The sequence below is a fragment of the Oncorhynchus kisutch genome, unplaced genomic scaffold, assembly GCF_002021735.2.
Source record: "Oncorhynchus kisutch isolate 150728-3 unplaced genomic scaffold, Okis_V2 scaffold878, whole genome shotgun sequence".
Taxonomy (NCBI): Eukaryota; Metazoa; Chordata; class Actinopteri; order Salmoniformes; family Salmonidae; genus Oncorhynchus; species Oncorhynchus kisutch.
The window spans coordinates 45840-69794 of NW_022262823.1; the positions used below are offsets into that span (position 1 = coordinate 45840).

The 23955-nt window shown below is 44.0% G+C and overlaps 1 protein-coding gene across 1 annotated transcript in view; it reads left to right on the forward strand.

Moving 5' to 3' along the window:
* LOC116362712 (cAMP and cAMP-inhibited cGMP 3',5'-cyclic phosphodiesterase 10A-like) overlaps positions 1-13270 on the forward strand; it is a 57303-nt gene extending 44033 nt beyond the window's left edge. The window contains exons 13-18 of the mRNA XM_031816832.1: positions 221-376; positions 5763-5935; positions 8290-8401; positions 9550-9630; positions 9893-9981; positions 12126-13270. Coding sequence (XP_031672692.1) covers positions 221-376; positions 5763-5935; positions 8290-8401; positions 9550-9630; positions 9893-9981; positions 12126-12516 — 1002 coding nt within the window. The 3' untranslated portion in view covers positions 12517-13270. The remainder of the gene's footprint in view (positions 1-220; positions 377-5762; positions 5936-8289; positions 8402-9549; positions 9631-9892; positions 9982-12125) is intronic.
* Positions 13271-23955: the final 10685 nt, after the last annotated feature.

Sequence of the window (23955 nt, forward strand, 5' to 3'; positions counted from 1 at the left end):
ATCCTCTCTCTCCCCCTATCTTCTCTCTCCCCCTATCCTCTCTCTCTCCTATCTCCTCTCTCTCTCCCCCATCCTCTCTCTCCCCCTATCCTCTCTCTCTCCCCCTATCCTCTCTCTCTCTCCCCCTATCCACGCTGTCTCTCCCCCTATCTTCTCTCTCTCCCCATCCTTTCTCTCTCTTCCCCTATCCTCTCTCCCGCATCCTCTCCCCCATCAACAGAAGAAGGGTCTGCTGATAGCCTGTCTATGTCATGATCTGGACCATCGAGGATACAGTAACACCTACCTGCAGAAGTTTGACCATCCTCTAGCTGCCTTGTACAGCACGTCTACAATGGAGCAGCACCACTTCTCCCAGACTGTATCCATCCTCCAGGTAGGACTACCACTTCTCCCAGACTGTATCCATCCTCCAGGTAGGACTACCACTTCTCCCAGACTGTATCCATCCTCCAGGTAGGACTACCACTTCTCCCAGACTGTATCCATCCTCCACGTAGGACTACCACTTCTCCCAGACTGTATCCATCCACCAGGTAGGACTACCACTTCTCCCAGACTTTATCCATCCTCCAGGTAGGACTACCACTTCTCCCAGACTGTATCCATCCACCAGGTAGGACTACCACTTCTCCCAGACTCTATCCATCCACCAGGTAGGAATACCACTTGTCCCAGACTGTATCCATCCACCAGGTAGGAATACCACTTCTCCCAGGCTGTATCCATCCTCCAGGTAGGGCTACCACTTCTCCCAGACTGTATCCATCCTCCAGGTAGGACTACCACTTCTCCCAGACTGTATCCATCCACCAGGTAGGACACACCACTTCTCCCAGACTGTATCCATCCACCAGGTAGGAATACCACTTCTCCCAGACTGTATCGATCCACCAGGTAGGACACACCACTTCTCCCAGACTGTATCCATCCACCAGGTAGGAATACCACTTCTCCCAGACTGTATCCATCCACCAGGTAGGACTACCACTTCTCCCAGACTGTATCCATCCACCAGGTAGGACACACCACTTCTCCCAGACTGTATCCATCCTCCAGGTAGGAATACCACTTCTCCCAGACTGTATCCATCCTCCAGGTAGGAATACCACTTCTCCCAGACTGTATCCATCCACCAGGTAGGAATAACACTTCTCCCAGACTGTATCCATCCACCAGGTAGGAATACCACTTCTCCCAGACTGTATCCATCCTCCAGGTAGGAATACCACTTCTCCCAGACTGTATCCATCCTCCAGGTAGGAATACCACTTCTCCCAGACTGTATCCATCCACCAGGTAGGAATACCACTTCTCCCAGACTGTATCCATCCACCAGGTAGGAATACCACTTCTCCCAGACTGTATCCATCCTCCAGGTAGGAATACCACTTCTCCCAGACTGTATCCATCCACCAGGTAGGAATAACACTTCTCCCAGACTGTATCCATCCACCAGGTAGGAACACCACTTCTCCCAGACTGTATCCATCCACCAGGTAGGACTACCACTTCTCCCAGACTGTATCCATCCACCAGGTAGGACACACCACTTCTCCCAGATTGTATCCATCCTCCAGGTAGGAATACCACTTCTCCCAGACTGTATCCATCCTCCAGGTAGGAATACCACTTCTCCCAGACTGTATCCATCTACCAGGTAGGAATAACACTTCTCCCAGACTGTATCCATCCACCAGGTAGGACACACCATTTCTCCCAGACTGTATCCATCTACCAGGTAGGAACACCACTTCTCCCAGACTGTATCCATCCACCAGGTAGGAACACCACTTCTCCCAGACTGTATCCATCCTCCAGGTAGGAATACCACTTCTCCCAGACTGTATCCATCCTCCAGGTAGGAATACCACTTCTCCCAGACTGTATCCATCCACCAGGTAGGACTACAACTTCTCCCAGACTGTATCCATCCACCAGGTAGGAACACCACTTCTCCCAGACTGTATCCATCCACCAGGTAGGACTACCACTTCTCCCAGACTGTATCCATCCTCCAGGTAGGACTACCACTTCTCCCAGACTGTATCCATCCACCAGGTAGGAATACCACACATGGGCACACACAGAGCGTGTGTACACAGTGCATTTTTGCAGTGTTCAATCCACACTCAAAGAGTTCATTTTACACACTACCTCAGATCACAAATGGTCTACAGAGTGTAAAACATACTCTGATTATAAGGTTACATTTTGGGTGTTAATGGAACACTCTGTAATGTAACAGATTAACACTGTTACAGTAAGTCATGTTGGGTGTTGTTATAACACTGTATGATTTAAAGCCTCATTTGCATATTTCCCATGGTGCATTTTCTTTTTGATTGAATTGTAGAGTTACTTTTTTTCCCACATTTATTTAACCAGGTAGGCTAGTTGAGAACACCTTTATTTAACCAGGTAGGCAAGTTGAGAACACCTTTATTTAACCAGGTAGGCAAGTTGAGAACACCTTTATTTAACCAGGTAGGCAAGTTGAGAACAAGTTCTCATTTACAATTGCGACCTGGCCAAGATAAAGCAAAGCAGTTCGACAGATACAACGACACAGAGTTACACATGGAGTAAAAACAAACATACAGTCAATAATACAGTAGAAACAAGTCTATATACGATGTGAGCAAATAAGGTGAGATAAGGGGGCGAATGTTATCTTAAAAATTTTACTTTATGACAATACATTATATTCAGTACCAGTCAAAAGTACAGTTTTTTTTTTACATTTTATATTTGAGATTCTTCAAAGTAGAAGAATCCCTTTGACTTGATGACAGCTTTGCACACACTTGACATTCTCTCAACCAGCTTCACCTGGAATGCTTTTCCAACAGTCTTGAAGGAGTTCCCACATATGGTGAGCACTTGTTGGCTGCTTTTCCTTCACTCTGCAGTTTAACTCATCCCTAACCATCTCAATTGGGTTGAAGTCGGGTGACTGTGGAGGCCAGGTCATCTGATGCAACACTCCTTCACTCTCCTTCTTGGTCAAATAGCCCTTACACAGCCTGGAGGTGTGTTGGATCATTGTCCTGTTGAAAAACAAATGATAGTCCCACTAAGCGCAAAACAGATGGGATGGTATATCGCTGCAGAATACTGTGGTAGCCATGCTGGTTAAGTGTGCCTTCAATTCTAAATAAATCACAGTGTCCCCAGCAAAGCAACCCCACACCTCCTCCTGCAAGCTTTACGTTGGAAACCACACATGCAGAGATCATCCATTCACCTACTCTGCATCTCACAAAGACACAGCAAATTTGGACTCCAGACCAAAAGACAGATTTCCACCGGTCTAATGTCCATTGCTCGTGTATCTTGGCCCAAGCAAGTCTCTTCTTATTATTGGTGTCCTTTAGTAGTGGTTTCTTTACAGCAATTCGACCATGAAGGCCTGATTCACACCGTCTCCTCTGAACAGTTGATGTTGAGATGTGTCTGTTACTTGAACTCTGTGAAGCATTTATTTGGGCTGCAATTTCTGAGGCTGGTAACTCCAATGACCTTATCCTCTGCAGCAGAGGTAACTCTGGGTCTTCCATTCCTGTGGCGGTCCTCATGAGAGCCAGTTTCATCACAGCGCTTGATGGTTTCTGTGACTGCACTTGAAGAGACTTTCAAAGTTCTTGAAATGTTCCATATGGACATCATGTCTTAAAGTAATGATGGACTGTCGTTTCTCTTTGGTTATAGGGGTATCTTCTGTATACCACCCCTACCTTGTCACAACACAACTGATTGGCTCAAACGTTTTAACAAGGAAAGAAATTCCACAAATTAGCTTTTAACAGGGCACACCTGCTAATTCAAATGCATTCCAGGTGACTACCTCGTGAAGCTGGTTGAGAGAATGCCAAGATTGTGCAAAGCTGTCATCAAGGCAAAGGATGGCTGCTTTGAATAATCTTAAATATAAAATATATTTTGATTTGTTTAACACTTTTTTTTGGGATACTCAATGCAAAAACACAGATATTAAAACCAATCCTTAATTAAAAGTCAAGCTGCATTGCAGCATGCTGGGAAAATGCTAATGATTGGCTGTTTTACTCTACCTATCTACCTATATCTACTCTGTAAATAATAACTTGGGTTGTTAACAGTTCTTCTACACCATTGAGTGTTAATTTCACTATTACTGAATCAACACTACAATGTTACACAGAAAAATCATCACACACACACACACTCTATAGCTGCCCTATACAGCAGTGTGTGTGTGTGTGTGTGTGTGTGTGTGTGTGTGTTATACCACACACTGTTATACCACACACTCACACAAACACACACACATTGTTATTCACCTGTGTCACATCCCAATCAAATCTTTATCATTGGTAGATGATGATCATGCACCTTGAATCCTTGTCCTCCCAAATGTCAGGGTTGGGGTCAATTCATAATTCATAATTCATTCACATTTTCATTGAATTGAAAACTTAAAAAGTGGGAAATAAATAGCTTTTACTTTTAAGTTTATTGAGAAATTGATAATAGATAGCCTTTAAATTAGAATTTCAATTTACTTCTTATATTGACCCCAGCCCTGAGAGGTATTCCTAGCTACCCCCAACGTTAAAGTCCCTGAACTATTCCTAGCTAACCCCCAATGTTAAAGTCCCTGAACTATTCCTAGCTACCCCCAACGTTAAAGTCCCTGAACTATTCCTATCTACCCCCAATGTTAAAGTCCCTGAACTATTCCTAGCTAACCCCCAACGTTAAAGTCCCTGAGGTATTCCTAGCTACCCCCCAACGTTAAAGTCCCTGAACTATTCCTAGCTACCCCCAATGTTAAAGTCCCTGAACTATTCCTAGCTAACCCCCAACGTTAAAGTCCCTGAGGTATTCCTAGCTACCCCCCAACGTTAAAGTCCCTGAACTATTCCTAGCCACCCCCAATGTTAAAGTCCCTGAACTATTCCTAGCTACCCCCAATGTTAAAGTCCATGAGGTATTCCTAGCTACCCCCAATGTTAAAGTCCCTGAACTATTCCTAGCTACCCCAATGTTAAAGTCCCTGAACTATTCCTAGCTACCCCAATGTTAAAGTCCCTGAACTATTCCTAGCTACCCCAATGTTAAAGTCCCTGAACTATTCCTAGCTAACCCCCAATGTTAAAGTACCTGAACTATTCCTAGCTAACCCCCAATGTTAAAGTCCCTGAACTATTCCTAGCTACCCCAATGTTAAAGTCCCTGAACTATTCCTAGCTAACCCCCAATGTTAAAGTCCATGAGGTATTCCTAGCTACCCCCAATGTTAAAGTCCATGAGGTATTCCTAGCTACCCCCAATGTTAAAGTCCATGAGGTATTCCTAGCTACCCCCAATGTTAAAGTCCATGAGGTATTCCTAGCTAACCCCCAATGTTAAAGTCCATGAGGTATTCCTAGCTACCCCCAATGTTAAAGTCCATGAGGTATTCCTAGCTACCCCCAATGTTAAAGTCCCTGAACTATTCCTAGCTAACCCCCAATGTTAAAGTCCATGAGGTATTCCTAGCTACCCCCAATGTTAAAGTCCATGAGGTATTCCTAGCTACCCCCAATGTTAAAGTCCATGAGGTATTCCTAGCTACCCCCAATGTTAAAGTCCATGAGGTATTCCTACCTACACCAACGTTAAACGACCTACTTCTCCGCCTCAGGTCGTACCCTCTGGCTATCCCTCCTAAGCCTAGCTGAGCCGAACGCCTCATAAGCAGAGCTTTTGCTTTTTATTGATCTCTTTGTTTCCCATAGCTGGAAGGGCACAATATTTTCTCCAACCTGACTTCCATTGAGTACGAGCAAGTTCTAGAGGTCATCCACAAGGCCATCATCGCTACAGACCTGGCGCTCTACTTCGGCAACCGCAAACAGCTAGCTGAACTACTGAGCACTGGAGATCTGGACCTGGACAACCACCAACACAGGTCAGAGGTCACACACACACACACACACACACACACTGGACCGCAACAACCACCAACACAGCTTAGTGGTCACACACACACACACACACACACACACACACACACACTGGACCTGGACAACCACCAAAACAGGTCAGAGGTCACACACACACACACACTGGACCTGGACAACCACCAACACAGGTCAGAGGTCACACACACACACACACACACACACACACACACTGGACCGCAACAACCACTAACACAGGTTAGTGGTCACAACACACACACACACACACACACACACTGGACCTGGACAACCACCAACACAGGTTAGAGGTCACACACACACTGGACCGCAACAACCACCGGCACATGTCACAGGGTAAATAAGAGCTCTCACACTAAATAGCTGAACTGAACCAAGCCAAATCAGACCAAGCTTACTGAGCTACCATGGTTACACATCCACTATAGTTACGGGAACCGTGCTGAACAGGTCAACGTAAAGAGAGAAAAAAACGATTTTATCACACAGTGTTTTGGGTCAGCATCACTGTGTTTTGGGTCAGCATCACAGTGTTTTGGGTCAGCATCACTGTGTTTTGGGTCAGCATCACTGTGTTTTGGGTCAGCATCACTGTGTTTTGGGTCAGCATCATGGTGGTTTTGGGTCAGCAGCACTGTGGTTTTGGGTCAGCATCACTGTGTTTTGGGTCAGCATACTGTGTTTTGGGTCAGCATCACTGTGTTTTGGGTCAGCATCACTGTGTTTTGGGTCAGCATCACTGTGTTTTGGGTCAGCATCACGGTGGTTTTGGGTCAGCAGCACGATGGTTTGGGTCAGCATCACTGTGGTTTTGGTTCAGAATCACGGTGGTTTGGGTCAGCATCACTGTGGTTTGGGTCAGCAGCACGATGGTTTGGGTCAGCATCACGGTGGTTTGGGTCAGCATCACGGTGGTTTGGGTCAGCATCACGGTGGTTTGTGTCAGCAACACGATGGTTTGGGTCAGCATCACGGTGGTTTGGGTCAGCATCACGGTGGTTTGGGTCAGCATCACGGTGGTTTGGGTCAGCAGCACGGTGGTTTGGGTCAGCATCACTGTGGTTTTGGGTCAGCAGCACTGTGGTTTGGGTCAGCATCATGGTGGTTTGGGTCAGCATCACTGTAGTTTGTGTCAGCATCACTGTGTTTTGGATCAGCATCATGGTGATTTGGGTCAGCATCACGGTGGTTTGGGTCAGCATCACTGTGTTTTAGGTCAGCATCACGGTGGTTTGGGTCAGCATCACTGTGGTTTTGGGTCAGCAGCACTGTGGTTTGGGTCAGCATCATGGTGGTTTGGGTCAGCATCACTGTAGTTTGTGTCAGCATCACTGTGTTTTGGGTCAGCATCACGGTGTTTTGGGTCAGCATCACAGTGGTTTGGGTTAGCATCACGGTGGTTAGGGTCAGCATCACGGTGGTTTGGGTCAGCATCACAGTGGTTTGGGTCAGCATCACGGTGGTTTGGGTCAGCATGACATCAGTTAGAAAAGACTAATCGAATCAGGGCACAACTACACTCATTCTCATGCATCTGGAAATACAGTGCATTAGGTAAGTATTCAGACCCCTTGACTTTTTCCACATTTTGTTACAGCCTTATTCTAAAATTAAATAGCTTTTTTTCCTCATCAATCTACACACAATACCCCATAATGACATCACAATACCCCATAATGACATCACAATAACCCATAATGACATCACAATACCCCATAATGACATCACAATACCCCATAATGACATCACAATACCCCATAATGACATCACAATACCCCATAATAACAAAGCAAAAACTGCTTTTTAGACATTTTTGCAAACGTAAAAAAAATAAATGAATGAAATATTACATTTACATCAGTATTCAGACCCTTTACTCAGTACTTTGTTGAAGCACCTTTGACAGCGATTACAGCCTTGAGTCTTCTTGGGTATGACACTACAAGCTTGGCACACCTGTATTTGGGGAGGTTCTCTCTTCTCTGCAGATCCTCTCAAGCTCTGCCAGGTTGGATGGGGAGCGTCGTTGCACAGCTATTTTCAGGTCTCTCCAGAGATTTTCAATCAGGTTCAAGTCTGGGCTCTGGCTGGGCCACTCAAGGACATTCAGAGACTTTTCCCGAAGCCACTCCTGCGATGTCTTGGCTGTGTGCTTCGGGTCGTGTGTAGATTGATGAGGGTTTTTTATTTATTTAATCCATTTTAGAATAAGGCTGTATGTAACAAAATGTGGGGAAAATCAAGGGGTCTGAATACATTCTGAATGCACTGTAGATATAAATAAATCATAAATAAATAAAAACAACTACTTCTCTTTCCCCAGGGACCGTGTGATTGGTCTGATGATGACAGCATGTGACCTGTGTTCCGTTACCAAGCTGTGGCCAATCACGCGACTCACAGCCAATGATATCTACGCTGAGTTCTGGGCTGAGGTACAGTAGTATAACTCACCACACTCAACCACCAAAAGGGTTCATTGTTTGTCCCCAAAAGAGAACCTTTTTAGGTTCCAGGTAGAACACTTTGATGGTGAAAGGGTTCCACGTAGAACATTGTATTAGCGGAAGTGTTCCACTTGGAACAAAAATATATATTTTCAGAGGGTTATCCTATGGGGACAATTGAAGAACCCTTTGTAGTTCTAGGTAGCACCTTCTTTTCTAAGAGTGTACTACAATATTACTGTTGTAAAGAGTTCATCAATTCATTAATAACGAATGAATTGGTGTGTGGTCTATGTAATATGAATGAATTATGAATGAATGAATTATGAATGAATGGGTTATGAATGAATGAATGAATGAATTATGAATGAATGAATGGGTTATGAATGAATTGTGAATGGGTTATGAATGGATTATGAATGAATGGGTTATGTATGAATTATGAATGAATGGGTTATGAATGGATTATGAATGAATGTGTTATGAATGGATGGGTTATGAATGGATTAAGAATGAATGGGTTATGAATTAATTATGAATGGATGGATTATGAATGAATGGGGTATGAATTAATTATGAATGAGTTATGAATGGATTATGAATTAATGGATTATGAATTAATGGGTTATGAATGATTGGGTTACGAATGGATTATGAATGAATGGGTTATGAATCCTCCTCCTCTCCTCCTCCTCCTCCTCCTCCTCCTCCTCTCTCCCTCCTCCTCCTCTCCTCCTCCTCCTCCTCTCCTCCTCTCTCCCTCCCTCCTCCTCCTCCTCCTCTCCTCCTCCTCCTCCTCCTCTCTCCCTCCTTCTCCTCCTCTCTCCCTCCTCCTCCTCCTCTCTCCCCCCTCCTCCTCCTCTCTCCCCCCTCCTCCTCCTCTCTCCCTCCTCTCCTCCTCCTCCTCTCTCCCTCCTCCTCCTCCTCTCTCCCTCCTCCTCCTCCTCTCTCCCTCCTCCTCTCTCCCTCCTCTCCTCCTCCTCTCTCCCTCCTCTCCTCCTCCTCTCTCCCTCCTCCTCCTCCTCCTCCTCTTCCTCCCCTCCTCCTCCTCTCCTCCTCCTCTCTCCCTCCTCCTCCTCCTCCTCCTCCTCCTCCTCCTCCTCTCCTCCTCCTCCTCTTCCTCCTCTCCTCTACAGGGGGATGAGATGAAGAAGATAGGTATACAGCCCATCCCTATGATGGACAGAGATAAGAAGGAAGAGGTTCCTCAGGGGCAGGTAAGAACTACACACACACACACGCACACACTAAGAACATTACCAAGGCTGCGTCTCATTCTGGCAAGATGTGCCCCTTGTTCCCGCCCCTTTACTGACCTGAGACAGGTGTAGGTGGAAACAACAGCTCCACTCCACGTAGTTTACATCATGTTGCTTTCCCATCCAGTCCCATCAGATCTGTGGACTTTTTTTAGGTCATTGTCGGAATACATTGTTGTTCTTATCCAACCACATGCATTCTCCTTGTGTGTTTCTGTAGGTGGGGTTCTACAATGCTGTTGCACTCCCATGTTATACCACCTTATCTGAGCTCTTCCCCCCTTCTGGCCCTCTGCTACAAGCCTGCAAGTGAGTAACATACAATACACATAGACTATATATTACAAATGACTACACACCATATATTACATAGACTACACACCATATATTATATAGACTACACACCATATATTACATAGACTACACACCATATATTATATAGACTACACACACCATATATTACATAGACTACACACCATATATTACATAGACTACACACCATATATTATATAGACTACACACACCATATATTACATAGACTACACACCATATATTACATAGACTACACACACCATATATTACATAGACTACACACCATATATTATATAGACTACACACCATATATTACATAGACTACACACACCATATATTACATAGACTACACACACCATATATTATATAGACTACACACCATATATTACATAGACTACACACACCATATATTATATAGACTACACACCATATATTACATAGACTACACACACCATATATTATATAGACTACACACCATATATTACATAGACTACACACACCATATATTATATAGACTACACACCATATATTATATAGACTACACACCATATATTATATAGACTACACACACCATATATTACATAGACTACACACCATATATTACATAGACTACACACCATATATTATATAGACTACACACCATATATTATATAGACTACACACCATATATTACATAGACTACACACACCATATATTATATAGACTACACACACCATATATTACATAGACTACACACCATATATTACATAGACTACACACACCATATATTATATAGACTACACACCATATATTATATAGACTACACACACCATATATTACATAGACTACACACACCATATATTATATAGACTACACACCATATATTACATAGACTACACACACCATATATTATATAGACTACACACCATATATTACATAGACTACACACACCATATATTATATAGACTACACACCATATATTATATAGACTACACACCATATATTATATAGACTACACACCATATATTACATAGACTACACACCATATATTATATAGACTACACACCAAATATTACAGTCTACACACACCATATATTATATAGACTACACACCATATATTACATAGACTACACACCATATATTATATAGACTACACACCATATATTACATAGACTACACACCATATATTACATAGACTACACACACCATATATTACATAGACTACACACACCATATATTACATAGACTACACACACCATATATTACATAGACTACACACCATATATTACATAGACTACACACACCATATATTACATAGACTACACACCACAGACTACACACACCATATATTACAGACTACACACCATATATTACATAGACTACACACCATATATTATATAGACTACACACCATATATTATATAGACTACACACCATATATTACATAGACTACACACCATATATTATATAGACTACACACCATATATTATATAGACTACACACCACAGACTACACACACCATATATTACATAGACTACACACCATATATTACATAGACTACACACCATATATTATATAGACTACACACCATATATTACATAGACTACACACCATACATTACATAGATTACACACCTTATATTACATAGACTACACACCACAGACTACACACACCATATATTACATAGACTACACACCATAGACTACACACACCATATATTACATAGACTTCACACACCATATATTTCATAGACTACACACACCATATATTATATAGACTACACACCATATATTACATAGACTACACACACCATATATTACATAGACTACACACCATATATTATATAGACTACACACCATATATTACATAGACTACACACCATATATTATATAGACTACACACCATATATTACATAGACTACACACCATATATTATATAGACTACACACACCATATATTATATAGACTACACACCATATATTATATAGACTACACACCATATATTATATAGACTACACACCATATATTATATAGACTACACACCATATATTACATGGACTACACACACCATATATTACATAGACTACACACACACACACACACACACACACACACACTGTCTTCCTACTGGTCTTTTGATCCTAGTATGATTGTTTTTCCACAGGGAGAACCTTGGCCAGTGGGAGAAGATAGTGAATGGAGAGGAGGAGGACAGTGGAGTGAGAGGAGTGTGGGCTCCGTCAGAGCCTGTTGACCCCAGGATAGAGCCTGTTGACCCCAGGGCAGCGCCTGTTGACCCCAGGGCAGAGCCTGTTGACCCCAGGATAGAGCCTGTTGACCCCAGGGCAGCGCCTGTTGATCCCAGGGCAGAGCTTGTTGACCCCAGGGTAGAGCCCGTTGACCCCAGGGCAGAGGCTGTTGACCCCAGGTTAGAGCCTGTTGACCCCAAGGTAGAGCCTGTTGACCCCATTGTAGAGCCTGTTGACCCCATTGTAGAGCCCAGCATGGAGGAACCATCTAACCCTGACTCAGGCCCTGTGAAGGTGGACAACTGACTAGTAGTGAAGCCACTGCTCGCCCTCACTACCACACGCCCTCACTACCACACGCCCTCACTACCACGCAAGTCAATACGCCCTCACTACCACACGCCCTCACTACTACGCAAGTCAATACGCCCTCACTACCACACGCCCTCACTACCACACGCCCTCACTACCACACGCCCTCACAATGTCCCCTGCCAGCAGGTGTGTGTACTTCCTGTCTGGACTTCCTGTGTCAGCGACTCAATTCCTTCTGCAACAGGAAGGGGTGGGAAACATGCGTAGGGACGAGGGAAGATGATTGGTGGATTTACTGACAAGGGGATTATTTTCAGAAACACACAGTTACCTCATGGGGTGAGGGAGGAGAGGAGGTAACACAGACGGTGACACCACTCCCGTAGACACGGACGGAGGACCGCAGGGGTGTGTTCATTAGGCACCAAATGAAAACAAACGGGCCGAAACAGGGAGAGACTACCTGAGCCGGTCCAATAAGAAACAGTTGTTTTACGATTTCCGTTGCAAAATGTTTGGCACTGATGAATACAGCCGAGTGGGGATTCGGCACCAATCACCTGATCCACCAACCATCTGATCCACCAAACACCTGATCCACCAACCACCTGATCCATCAGTCACCGGATCCACCAGTCACCGGATCCACCAGTCACCGGCTCCACCAACCACCTGATCCACCATTCACCTGATCCACCAACCACCTGATCCACCAACCACCTGATCCACCAACCACCTGATCCACCAGTCACCTGATCCACCAGTCACCTGATCCACCATTCACCTGATCCACCAACCACCTGATCCACCAACCACCTGATCCACCAGTCACCTGATCCACCAACCACCTGATCCACCAACCACCTGATCCACCAACCACCTGATCCACCAACCACCTGATCCATCAGTCACCTGATCCACCAACCACCTGATCCACCAACCACCTGATCCACCAACCACCTGATCCACCAACCACCTGATCCACCATTCACCTGATCCACCATTCACCTGATCCACCAACCACCTGATCCATCAGTCACCTGATCCACCAACCACCTGATCCACCAACCACCTGATCCACCAACCACCTGATCCACCAACCACCTGATCCACCATTCACCTGATCCACCATTCACCTGATCCACCAACCACCTGATCCATCAGTCACCTGATCCACCAACCACCTGATCCACCAACCACCTGATCCACCAACCACCTGATCCACCAGTCACCTGATCCACCATTCACCTGATCCACCAACCACCTGATCCACCAACACCTGATCCATCAGTCACCTGATCCATCAGTCACCTGATCCACCAACCACCTGATCCACCAACCACCTGATCTACTAACCACCTGATCCACCAGTCACCTGATCCACCATTCACCTGATCCACCAGTCACCTGATCCACCATTCACCTGATCCACCAACCACCTGATCCACCATTCACCTGATCCACCAACAACCTGATCCACCAACCACCTGATCCACCAACCACCTGATCCACCATTCACCTGATCCACCAGTCACCTGATCCACCAGTCACCTGATCCACCAACCACCTGATCCACCAACCACCTGATCCACCAGTCAACTGATCCACCAACCACCTGATCCACCAACCACCTGATCCACCAGTCACCTGATCCACCAACCACCTGATCCACCAGTCACCTGATCCACCAACCACCTGATCCACCAGTCACCTGATCCACCAACCACCTGATCCACCAACCACCGGATCCACCATTCACCGGATCCACCAACCACCGGATCCACCAGTCACCTGATCCACCAACCACCGGATCCACCAGTCACCTGATCCACCAACCACCAGATCCACCAACCACCTGATCCACCAACCACCTGATCCACCAACCACCTGATCCACCAACCACCTGATCCACCAACCACCGGATCCACCAACCACCTGATCCACCAACCACCTGATCCATCAGTCACCTGATCCACCAGTCACCTGATCCACCAACCACCAGATCCACCAACCACCAGATCCACCAACCACCTGATCCACCAACCACCGGATCCACCAACCACCTGATCCACCAACCACCTGATCCACCAGTCACCTGATCCACCAACCACCAGATCCACCAACCACCAGATCCACCAACCACCTGATCCACCAACCACCGGATCCACCAACCACCTGATCCACCAACCACCTGATCCACCAGTCACCTGATCCACCAACCACCAGATCCACCAACCACCAGATCCACCAACCACCTGATCCACCAACCACCTGATCCACCAACCACCGGATCCACCAACCACCTGATCCACCAACCACCTGATCCACCAGTCACCTGATCCACTCCACTTCTTGGGAACCAGTCCAGATCTTTCTGAATAGATCTGTATGTCTGCGTTTTTGTTTGTTTTGATTTGATTTTAATGTTAATCCAATTTTATTGTTTATTTTGGCTGGTTTGTTTTATGTTCTGGATATGCAGAGGCCTTAGTCTTTACACTCTAAACCTTTATATTAAAAGGCAAGAGGTGAAATGTGGACTGTTTTGTTTGTTGGTTCTGACTTCATGAAACGGTAGCCTATCTCCTAAAGCACTACTTTTGACCAGGGCCCAACATAACTAATATAAATTCCTCTTAACTTCTGGACAAATTATCCCCCTGTAGGACCTGGTCAAAGGTAGTGAACTCTGGAGGAGATATGATACCATTTGGGGTCGCAGCCTATTGAAATGGTACTGTTTGTTTGCTTGCTGTGGTAGACTGAATGATTTATTCCATGCCAAACTACTTGGAAGGAGGTTGTTGGTTTAAAAAAAAGAGAGACAGAAAGAATGTTTATCATGTTGTCGAAAAGAAGCCTCTAGAATGTCTTCTAGAATGTTTATCATGTTGTCGAAAAGAAGCCCCTAGAATGTCTTCTAGAATGTTTATCATGTTGTCGAAAAGAAGCCTCTAGAATGTCTTCTAGAATGTTTATCATGTTGTCGAAAAGAAGCCTCTAGAATGTCTTCTAGAATGTTTTTTTGTCACTTTGAGCAAAAAAATACTGTTTTTGGAGTACTTGAATGAAGACATACAGAACATACATATTATTCTATTCAGAGATGGCAAAACAGAGCAGAAATCCCCTCACGGCGTCTAATTATCAAAGCACAGACAGACTAAATGTGACCCAGCGGGGCTGAGTTAGATAATGTTAACACTTAGCTGGCCGTGTCACACGAAAGTCACAATGTTCCATGCAGAATTGGCCCCTAGACCTGGGTTCAAACAACATTTAAAATCATTTCAAATACTTTATCTGGGCTTGATTGAGCTTGCCTGGCATAATGGAATAAATAGAGGAGTTGCAAGTTTAAACCCCGCCCATCTATGCAGACTAAAGCAATCACTAAAAGTATTTGAAAGATTTCAAATAGTCTTTGAACCCAGGTCTGCACCCCACCACCGTGCTATCAGCCACTGGTGTTGCCACGGGAACCTGCAACTGACTACAAGTCAGTATTTTGTCTGATTATTGGAACCCAGAGCCATGGGCAATCAGTCTTTAGGTTCTAGAACACAGAACCATGGGCAATCAGTCTTTAGGTTCTAGAACACAGAACCATGGGCAATCAGTCTTTAGGTTCTAGAACACAGAACCATGGGCAATCAGTCTGTTTTTAGGCTTTCCTTGTAGCCTGGTCCCAGATCTGTTTGCACTATCTTACCAACTAGAACAGCTCCTGAGTCAAGAGTTCTTAGCACACAGGAGGAGCAGAACAGACACATTGATACAATATTTATAAAAAATCTATAGATATCCATTGATAGCCAGAACATTGTCAAGATGGCCGACATAAGGAGTGCGATCTTTCTTTTCATTGCTTTACCCATTATGCCATTCACATACAAGTATCATTTCTAATTTGAAAACAAATATTTTGTGAAAAATAGTATATACCTCAATAACCTGAGATCGACAGTGATGTTCTTTGTTATTTCCCTGACTATTTCCTGTTGTATTCATAAAGCCGTTGAGATACATTAAATTCATATGATTTAATATGATTTAATATTTAATATGATTTACCCCATTGGATAAAATGTCAAGATGCAATCTTTTTTTTCACTTTTTTTTGCAAAGTTGTTTGCAATTCAAAACTGTTTTTGTGAAGAGCTGGGGGATGGGGCAGGAGAAATGAAACCACTCTCAATATAAGCAAAGACAGCTATATATGCAAGGGACTGACCACCCATGATATCAAAAGGATAGTATTAGCCATGTTTTGAGGCTATACAGTAAGATAAGCTAAAATGTTGGGTTCTGATAAGGGTACTTACAGTTGAACTAAGCTCATGAGCCATTTACAAGTAATATTCGTGAAGGATCAATGCACATACAGTCGCTTCGGAAAGTATTCAGACCCCTTGACTTTTTCCACATTTTGTTACGTTACAGCCTTATTCTAAAATGTATTAGATAAAAGCAAATCGTCAGCAATCGACACACAATAGCCTATAATGAAAACCCAAAACTTAAAAAAAAAACATTTTTGAAAATGTATCTATAATAAAAAACAGACACCTTATTTATACTACTATGCTACTACTACTACTGCTACTGCTACTACTACTACAGTTACTGCTACTGCTTCTACTACTACTACTATTACTGCTACTGCTACTACTACTACTACTACTACTACTACTACTGCTACAACAGTTACTACTACGGCTACTGCTACTACTACTACAGTTACTACTACTGCTACTGCTACTACTACTACTACTACTACTACAGTTACTGTTACTGTTACTGTTACTACTACTTCTACTACGACTACAGTTACTACTGTTACTGCTACTACTACTGTTGCTGCTACTGTTACTGTTGCTGCTACTCTTGCTTCTGCTACTTATTCTAAAATTGATAAAATTACTTATTTTTCCTTGTCAATCTACACACAATCCCCATAATGACAAAGCAAAAACACAATTCAATTAAAAAATACCTTATTTACATAAGTATTCAGACCCTTTTCTATGAGACTCAACATTGAGCTCAAGTGTATCCTGTTTCCATTGATCATCCTTGAGATGTTTCTACAACGTGATTGGAGTCCACCTGTCGTAAACGCAATATGATTCTACATGATTTGGAAAGGCACCTGTCTATATAAGGTCCCACAGTTGACAGTGAATGTCTGAGCAAAAACCAAGCCATGAGGGACATGATTGTGTCAAGGCACAGATCTGGGGAAGGGTACCAAAACATTTATGCAGCATTGAAGGTCCCCAAGAACACAGTGGCCTCCATCGTTCTTAAATGGAAGAATGTTGGAACCACCAAGACTCTTCCTAGAGCTGGCCACCCGGCCAAACTGAGCAGTCGGGGGAGAAGGGCCTTGGTCAGGGAAGTGACCAAGAACTCGATGGTCACTCTGACAGAGCTCTAGAGTTCCTCTGTGGAGATGGGAGAACCTTCCAGAAGGACAACCATCTCTGCAGCACTCCACCAATCAGGCCTTTATGGTTGTGTGGTCAGACGGAAGCCACTCCTCAGTAAAAGGCACATAATAGCCCACTTGGAGTTTGCCAAAAGGCACCTAAAGACTCTCAGACCATGAGAAACAAGATTCTTTGGTCTGATGAAATCAAGATGGAACTCTTTGGCCTGAATGCCAAGCGTCACTTCTGGAGGAAACCTGGCACCATCCCTACAGTAAAGCATGGTGGTGGCAACATCCCTACGGTGAAGCATGGTGGTGGCACCATCCCTACGGTGAAGCATGGTGGCGGCAGATCCATGTTGTGGGGATGTTTTTCAGCGGCAGGGACAGGGACTGGGAGACTAGTCAGGATCGAGGGAAAGATGAACGGAGCAAAGTACAGAGAGATCCTTGATGAAAACCTGCTCCAGAACCTGATCGAACATCTCTGGAGAGATCTGATCAGCAACGCTCCCCATCCAACCTGACAGAGCTTGAGAGGATCTACAGAGAAGAATGGGAGAAACTCCCCAAATACAGGTGTACCAAGCTTGTAGCATCATATCCAAGAAGACTCGATGCTGTAATCACTGCCAAAGATGCTTCAACAAAGTACTGAGTAAAGGGTCTGAATACTTATGTAAATGTGATATTTCATTTTTTTATATATTTAAATTTGCAACAAAAAAAATGGGTCATTGCGGGATATTGTGTGTAGATTGATGAGTGAAAATTTTGATGAGTAAATTTTGATGAGTCAAATTTTAGAATAATGTTGTAACGTAACAAAATGTGGAAAAAGTCAAGAATAATCTGAATAACGGTCTGAATAATGTCTGAATGCACTGCATATCAATATTTTAAATGTCCAAAAATGGATGTATCAATTACAGATTGCGCCTTTAAAAACATAATTGGTAGGCTACTTGATCACACATGGTAATTGACCATTAAATATTGAGAGGATGATTTAAAGCTAAATAGGTGCTTTACCACCACCATCACTATCATCACTACTACCATCATCACTACTACCATCATCACTACTACCATCATCACTACTACCACCACTACCATCATCACTACTACCACTACTACCATCATCACTACTACCACCACTACCATCATCACTACTACCACCACTACCATCATCACTACTACCACCACTACTACCATCACTACTACCACCACTACTACCATCATCACTACTACCACCACTACCATCATCACTACTACCACTACTACCATCATCACTACTACCACCACTACCATCATCACTACTACCACCACCACTACCATCATCACTACGATCATCACTACCACCACCAGTACTACCATCATCACTACTACCACCATCACTACCATCATCACTACCATCACTACTACCATCATCTCTACTACCACCACCACTACCATCATCACTACCACCACCAGTACTACCACCATTACTACCATCATCACTACCACCACCACTACCACCACCACCATCACTACTACCATCACTACCACCACCACTACCACCATCACTACTACCATCATCACTACCACCACCACTACCACCATCACTACCACCATCACTACTACCATCATCACTACCACCACCACTACCACCATCACTACCACCATCACTACCACCACCACTACCACCACCACCATCACTACTACCATCACTACCACCATCACTACCACCACCACTACCACCACCACCATCACTACCACCACCACTACCACCACCACCATCACTACTACCATCACTACCACCATCACTACCACCACCACTACCACCACCATCACTACCACCATCACTACCACCACCACTAACACCATCACTACTACCATCATCACTACCACCACCACTACCACCACCACCATCACTACCACCATCACTACCACTACCACCATCACTACCACCATCACTACTACCATCAATACCATCACTACTACCATCACCACCACCATTACTACCACCACCATCACTGCCATCACCACCACCACCATCACTACTACCATCACCACCATCACTACCACCACCATCACTACTACCACCATCACCACCATCGCTACTACCATCACCATCACTACTACCACCACCACCATCACTACTACCATTACCACCATCACTACTACCACCATCACCACCATCACTACCACCACCTTCACTACCACCATCACAACCTCCATCATCACTACTACCATCACTACCAACCTCACTACCACATCACTACCAACATTACTACCACCATCACCATCATTACTACCATCACTACTACCATCAATACTACTACCATCACTACTACCACCATCACTACCACCATCACTACTACCATTACTACTACTACCATCACTACCAACATCACTACCACCACCACCACCACCACTACTAGTACCACCATCACTACCCCATCACTACTACCATCACCACTATCACTACTACCATCACCACCATCACCATCACCACCATCACTACTACCACCATCACCACCACCACAATCACTACTACCTTCACTACTACTACCATCACCACCACCACTACTACCACCATCACTACCACCATCAATACTACTACCATCACTACTACCGCCATCACTACCATCATCATCACTACCAACATTACTACTACCACCACTACTACCGCCACTACTACCACCACCATTACCACCACCACCATCACTACCACATCACTACTACCACCATCACTACCAACATCACTACTACCACCACCACCACCATCACTACTACCATCAATACTACTACTATCACCACTACCACCATCACTCCCACCATCACTACTACCATCACCATCACCACCATCACCACCATCACTACTTCCATCACCACCATCACTACTTCCATCACCACCATCACTACTACCACCACCACCATCACTACTACCACCACCATCACTACTACCACCACCACCACCATCACTACTACCACCACCATCACTACTACCACCACTACCACCATCACTACTACCACCACCATCACTACTACCACCACCACTACCATCACCACCATCACTACTACCATCACCACCACAATCACTACTACCACCACCACCATCACTACCACCACCACTACTACCACCACCACCACCACCACTATCACTACTACCACCACCACCACCATCACTACTACCACCACCACCACTACCATCACCACTACCATCACTACCATCACTACTACCATCACCACCACCATCACTACTACCACCACCACCACCATCCCTACTACCACCACCATCACTACTACCACCATCACTACTACCACCACAATCACTACCACCACCACCACCACTGCTACCATCACTACTAGAGTTATCTAGCTAGCTAGCAGCTCAGTTTGCCTACAAAGTGGCCCACTGTAGCCAGCAAGCTAGCTGGCTAATAATAACTGCCTCGATTTTTTGGGGTCCTTACAAAAACAAAATAATGTGTAATATTCAGAATATTTTTGGTGGTAGCAAAGTGCAGCCAGCAGCCATGCGGACAAATGAAGAAAAGTATGTTTGTCACCAGATTTAAAACATGACGTTTGACTTCACCAGCGTAATCCACTTTAAATTGTATTACATAAAAATTGCAGACTGTCGACCACACTTGATAAATTGAAAACGAGCACTTGAAACCAGCATAGGCAACAACTACCCTGGCGGAAAACAGTGACGCACATGAAACACAGCACCCCTTCTACGGGAGTGTGGGGTTGAGGGTTCTTGAAGAGTATCATCCAATCAAAATCTTGCCGCTGGGAGCCAGCAACCTATTTAAACTGTTTTTGCAAAACAAAATTCTCCTGACCTTCGAGGGAGGTGCGATAACAAAATGATCATGGAGGTATGGCAACGCATGCTCTTATACTCTACATCAAGTGTCCTTAATTGGACAATGATTTACTTGATTCTGGGCAGCTTTTAGCAGTGCAGAAATGCCAATTTGTCTATGGCCATATCACTTTCACGCTCATAAATCTGGTGTTTTAGCTCCCATTTTAGGTTTAGCTCCCAATTGTTGTCACAGCGGAAGATTTTACAGTAATTGAATCAGAATGACAGCAGCATACTGTCATTTTATAGAAATGCCACCTTCAAGTTATATACAGTACCTGTCAATAGTTTGGACACACCTACTCATTCCAGGGTTTTTCTTTATTTTTACTATTTACTACATGGTAGAATAATAGTAATGACATCAAAACTATGAAATAACACATGTGGAATCATGTAGTAACCAAAAAAAGTGTTAAACAAATCAAAATATATTTTATATTTGAGATTCTTCAAAGTAGCCACCCTTTGCCTTGATGACAGCTTTGCACATTGTTGGCATTCTCTCAACCAGCTTCATGAGGAATGCTTTTCCAACAGTCTTGAAGGAGTTCCCACATATGCTGAGCGCTTGTTGGCTGCTTTTCCTTCAATCTGCAGTCCATCTCATTCCAAACCATCTCAATTAGGTTGAGGTCTGGTGATTGTGGAGGCCAGGTCATCTGATGCAGCACTCCATCACTCTCTTTCTTGGTCAAATAGCCTGGAGATGTGTTGGGTCATTGTCCTGTTAAAAGAACAAATGATAGTCCCACTAAGCACTAAACAGATGGGATGGTGTATTGCTGCAGAATGCTGTGGGAGCCATGCTGGTTAAGTATGCCTTGAATTCTAAATAAATCAGTGTAACCAGCAAAGCACCCCCACACCATCACACCACCTCCTCCATGCTTCACGGTGGGAACCACACATGCGGAGATAATCCATTCACCTACTCCGCGTCTCAAATTTGGACTTCCACCAGTCCAATTGCTGGTGTCCTTTAGTAGTGGTTTCCTTGCAGCAATTCAACCTAGAAGGCCTGATTCACCGGGTCTCCTCTGAACAGTTGATGTTGAGATGTGTCTGTTTCTTGAACTCGGTGAAGCATTTATTTGGGCAGCAAACTGAGGTGCAGTTAACTCTAATGATCTTATCCTCTGCAGCAGAGGTAACTCTGGGTCTTCCTTTCCTTTTGGCGGTTCTCATGAGAGCCAGTTTTATCATAGGGCTTGATGGTTTTTGCGACTGCACTTGAAGAAACTTTAAAAGTTCTTGAAATTTTCCATATTGACTGACCTTTATGTTTTAAAGTAATGATGGACTGTCGTTTCTCTTTGCTTATTTGAGCTGTTCTTGCCATAATATGGACTCGGTCTTTTACCAAATAGGGCTATCTTCTGTATACCACCCCTACCTTTTGTAACATCACTACTGATTGGCTCAAATGCATTAAGAAGGAATGAAATTCCATACATTCACTTTTAACAAGGCACACTTGTTAATTGAAATGCATTCCAGGTGACTACCTCATGAAGCTGGTTGAGAGAATGCCAAGAGTGTGCAAAGCTGTCATCAAGGCCAAAGGGTGGCTACTTTGAAGAATCTCAAATATAAAATATATGTTGATTTGTTTAACCTTTTTTTTGGTTACTACATGACTCCATATGTGTTATTTCATAGTTTTGATGTCTTCACTATTATTCTACCATGTAGAAATAAAGTAAACCCTTTAACGAGTAGTTGTGTCTAAACTGTTGCCTGGTAGTTTACTTTATTTTTATGGCAACTTTAGGCAATGTGCAGAAATGGATTCTTGCCGATCTCCATTATGCCCACAAACCAGGTGCCACAGCAGAAACTTTAGGTAGCTAGCAACCAAGAGATTTTAAGTTTAAATCCTTAATGAGGTTCAGTCCCAAGTAATGAATTTAGCTGTAAAAATACAGTAACTAGTTGTAGATTTACCTTATTTTCACCTCAACTAGACAGAAACCTCTAAAAACGTCCTAAAAACGTCCTTGGGGACATCCCTGGAACAAACCGGGAAATAGACAAAAACCTGGAGTGGATCATGATAATCCTGATCCACCAGTCACCTGATCCACCAACCACGACTGGACCATGACTGTTAATCCTGATCCACCAGTCA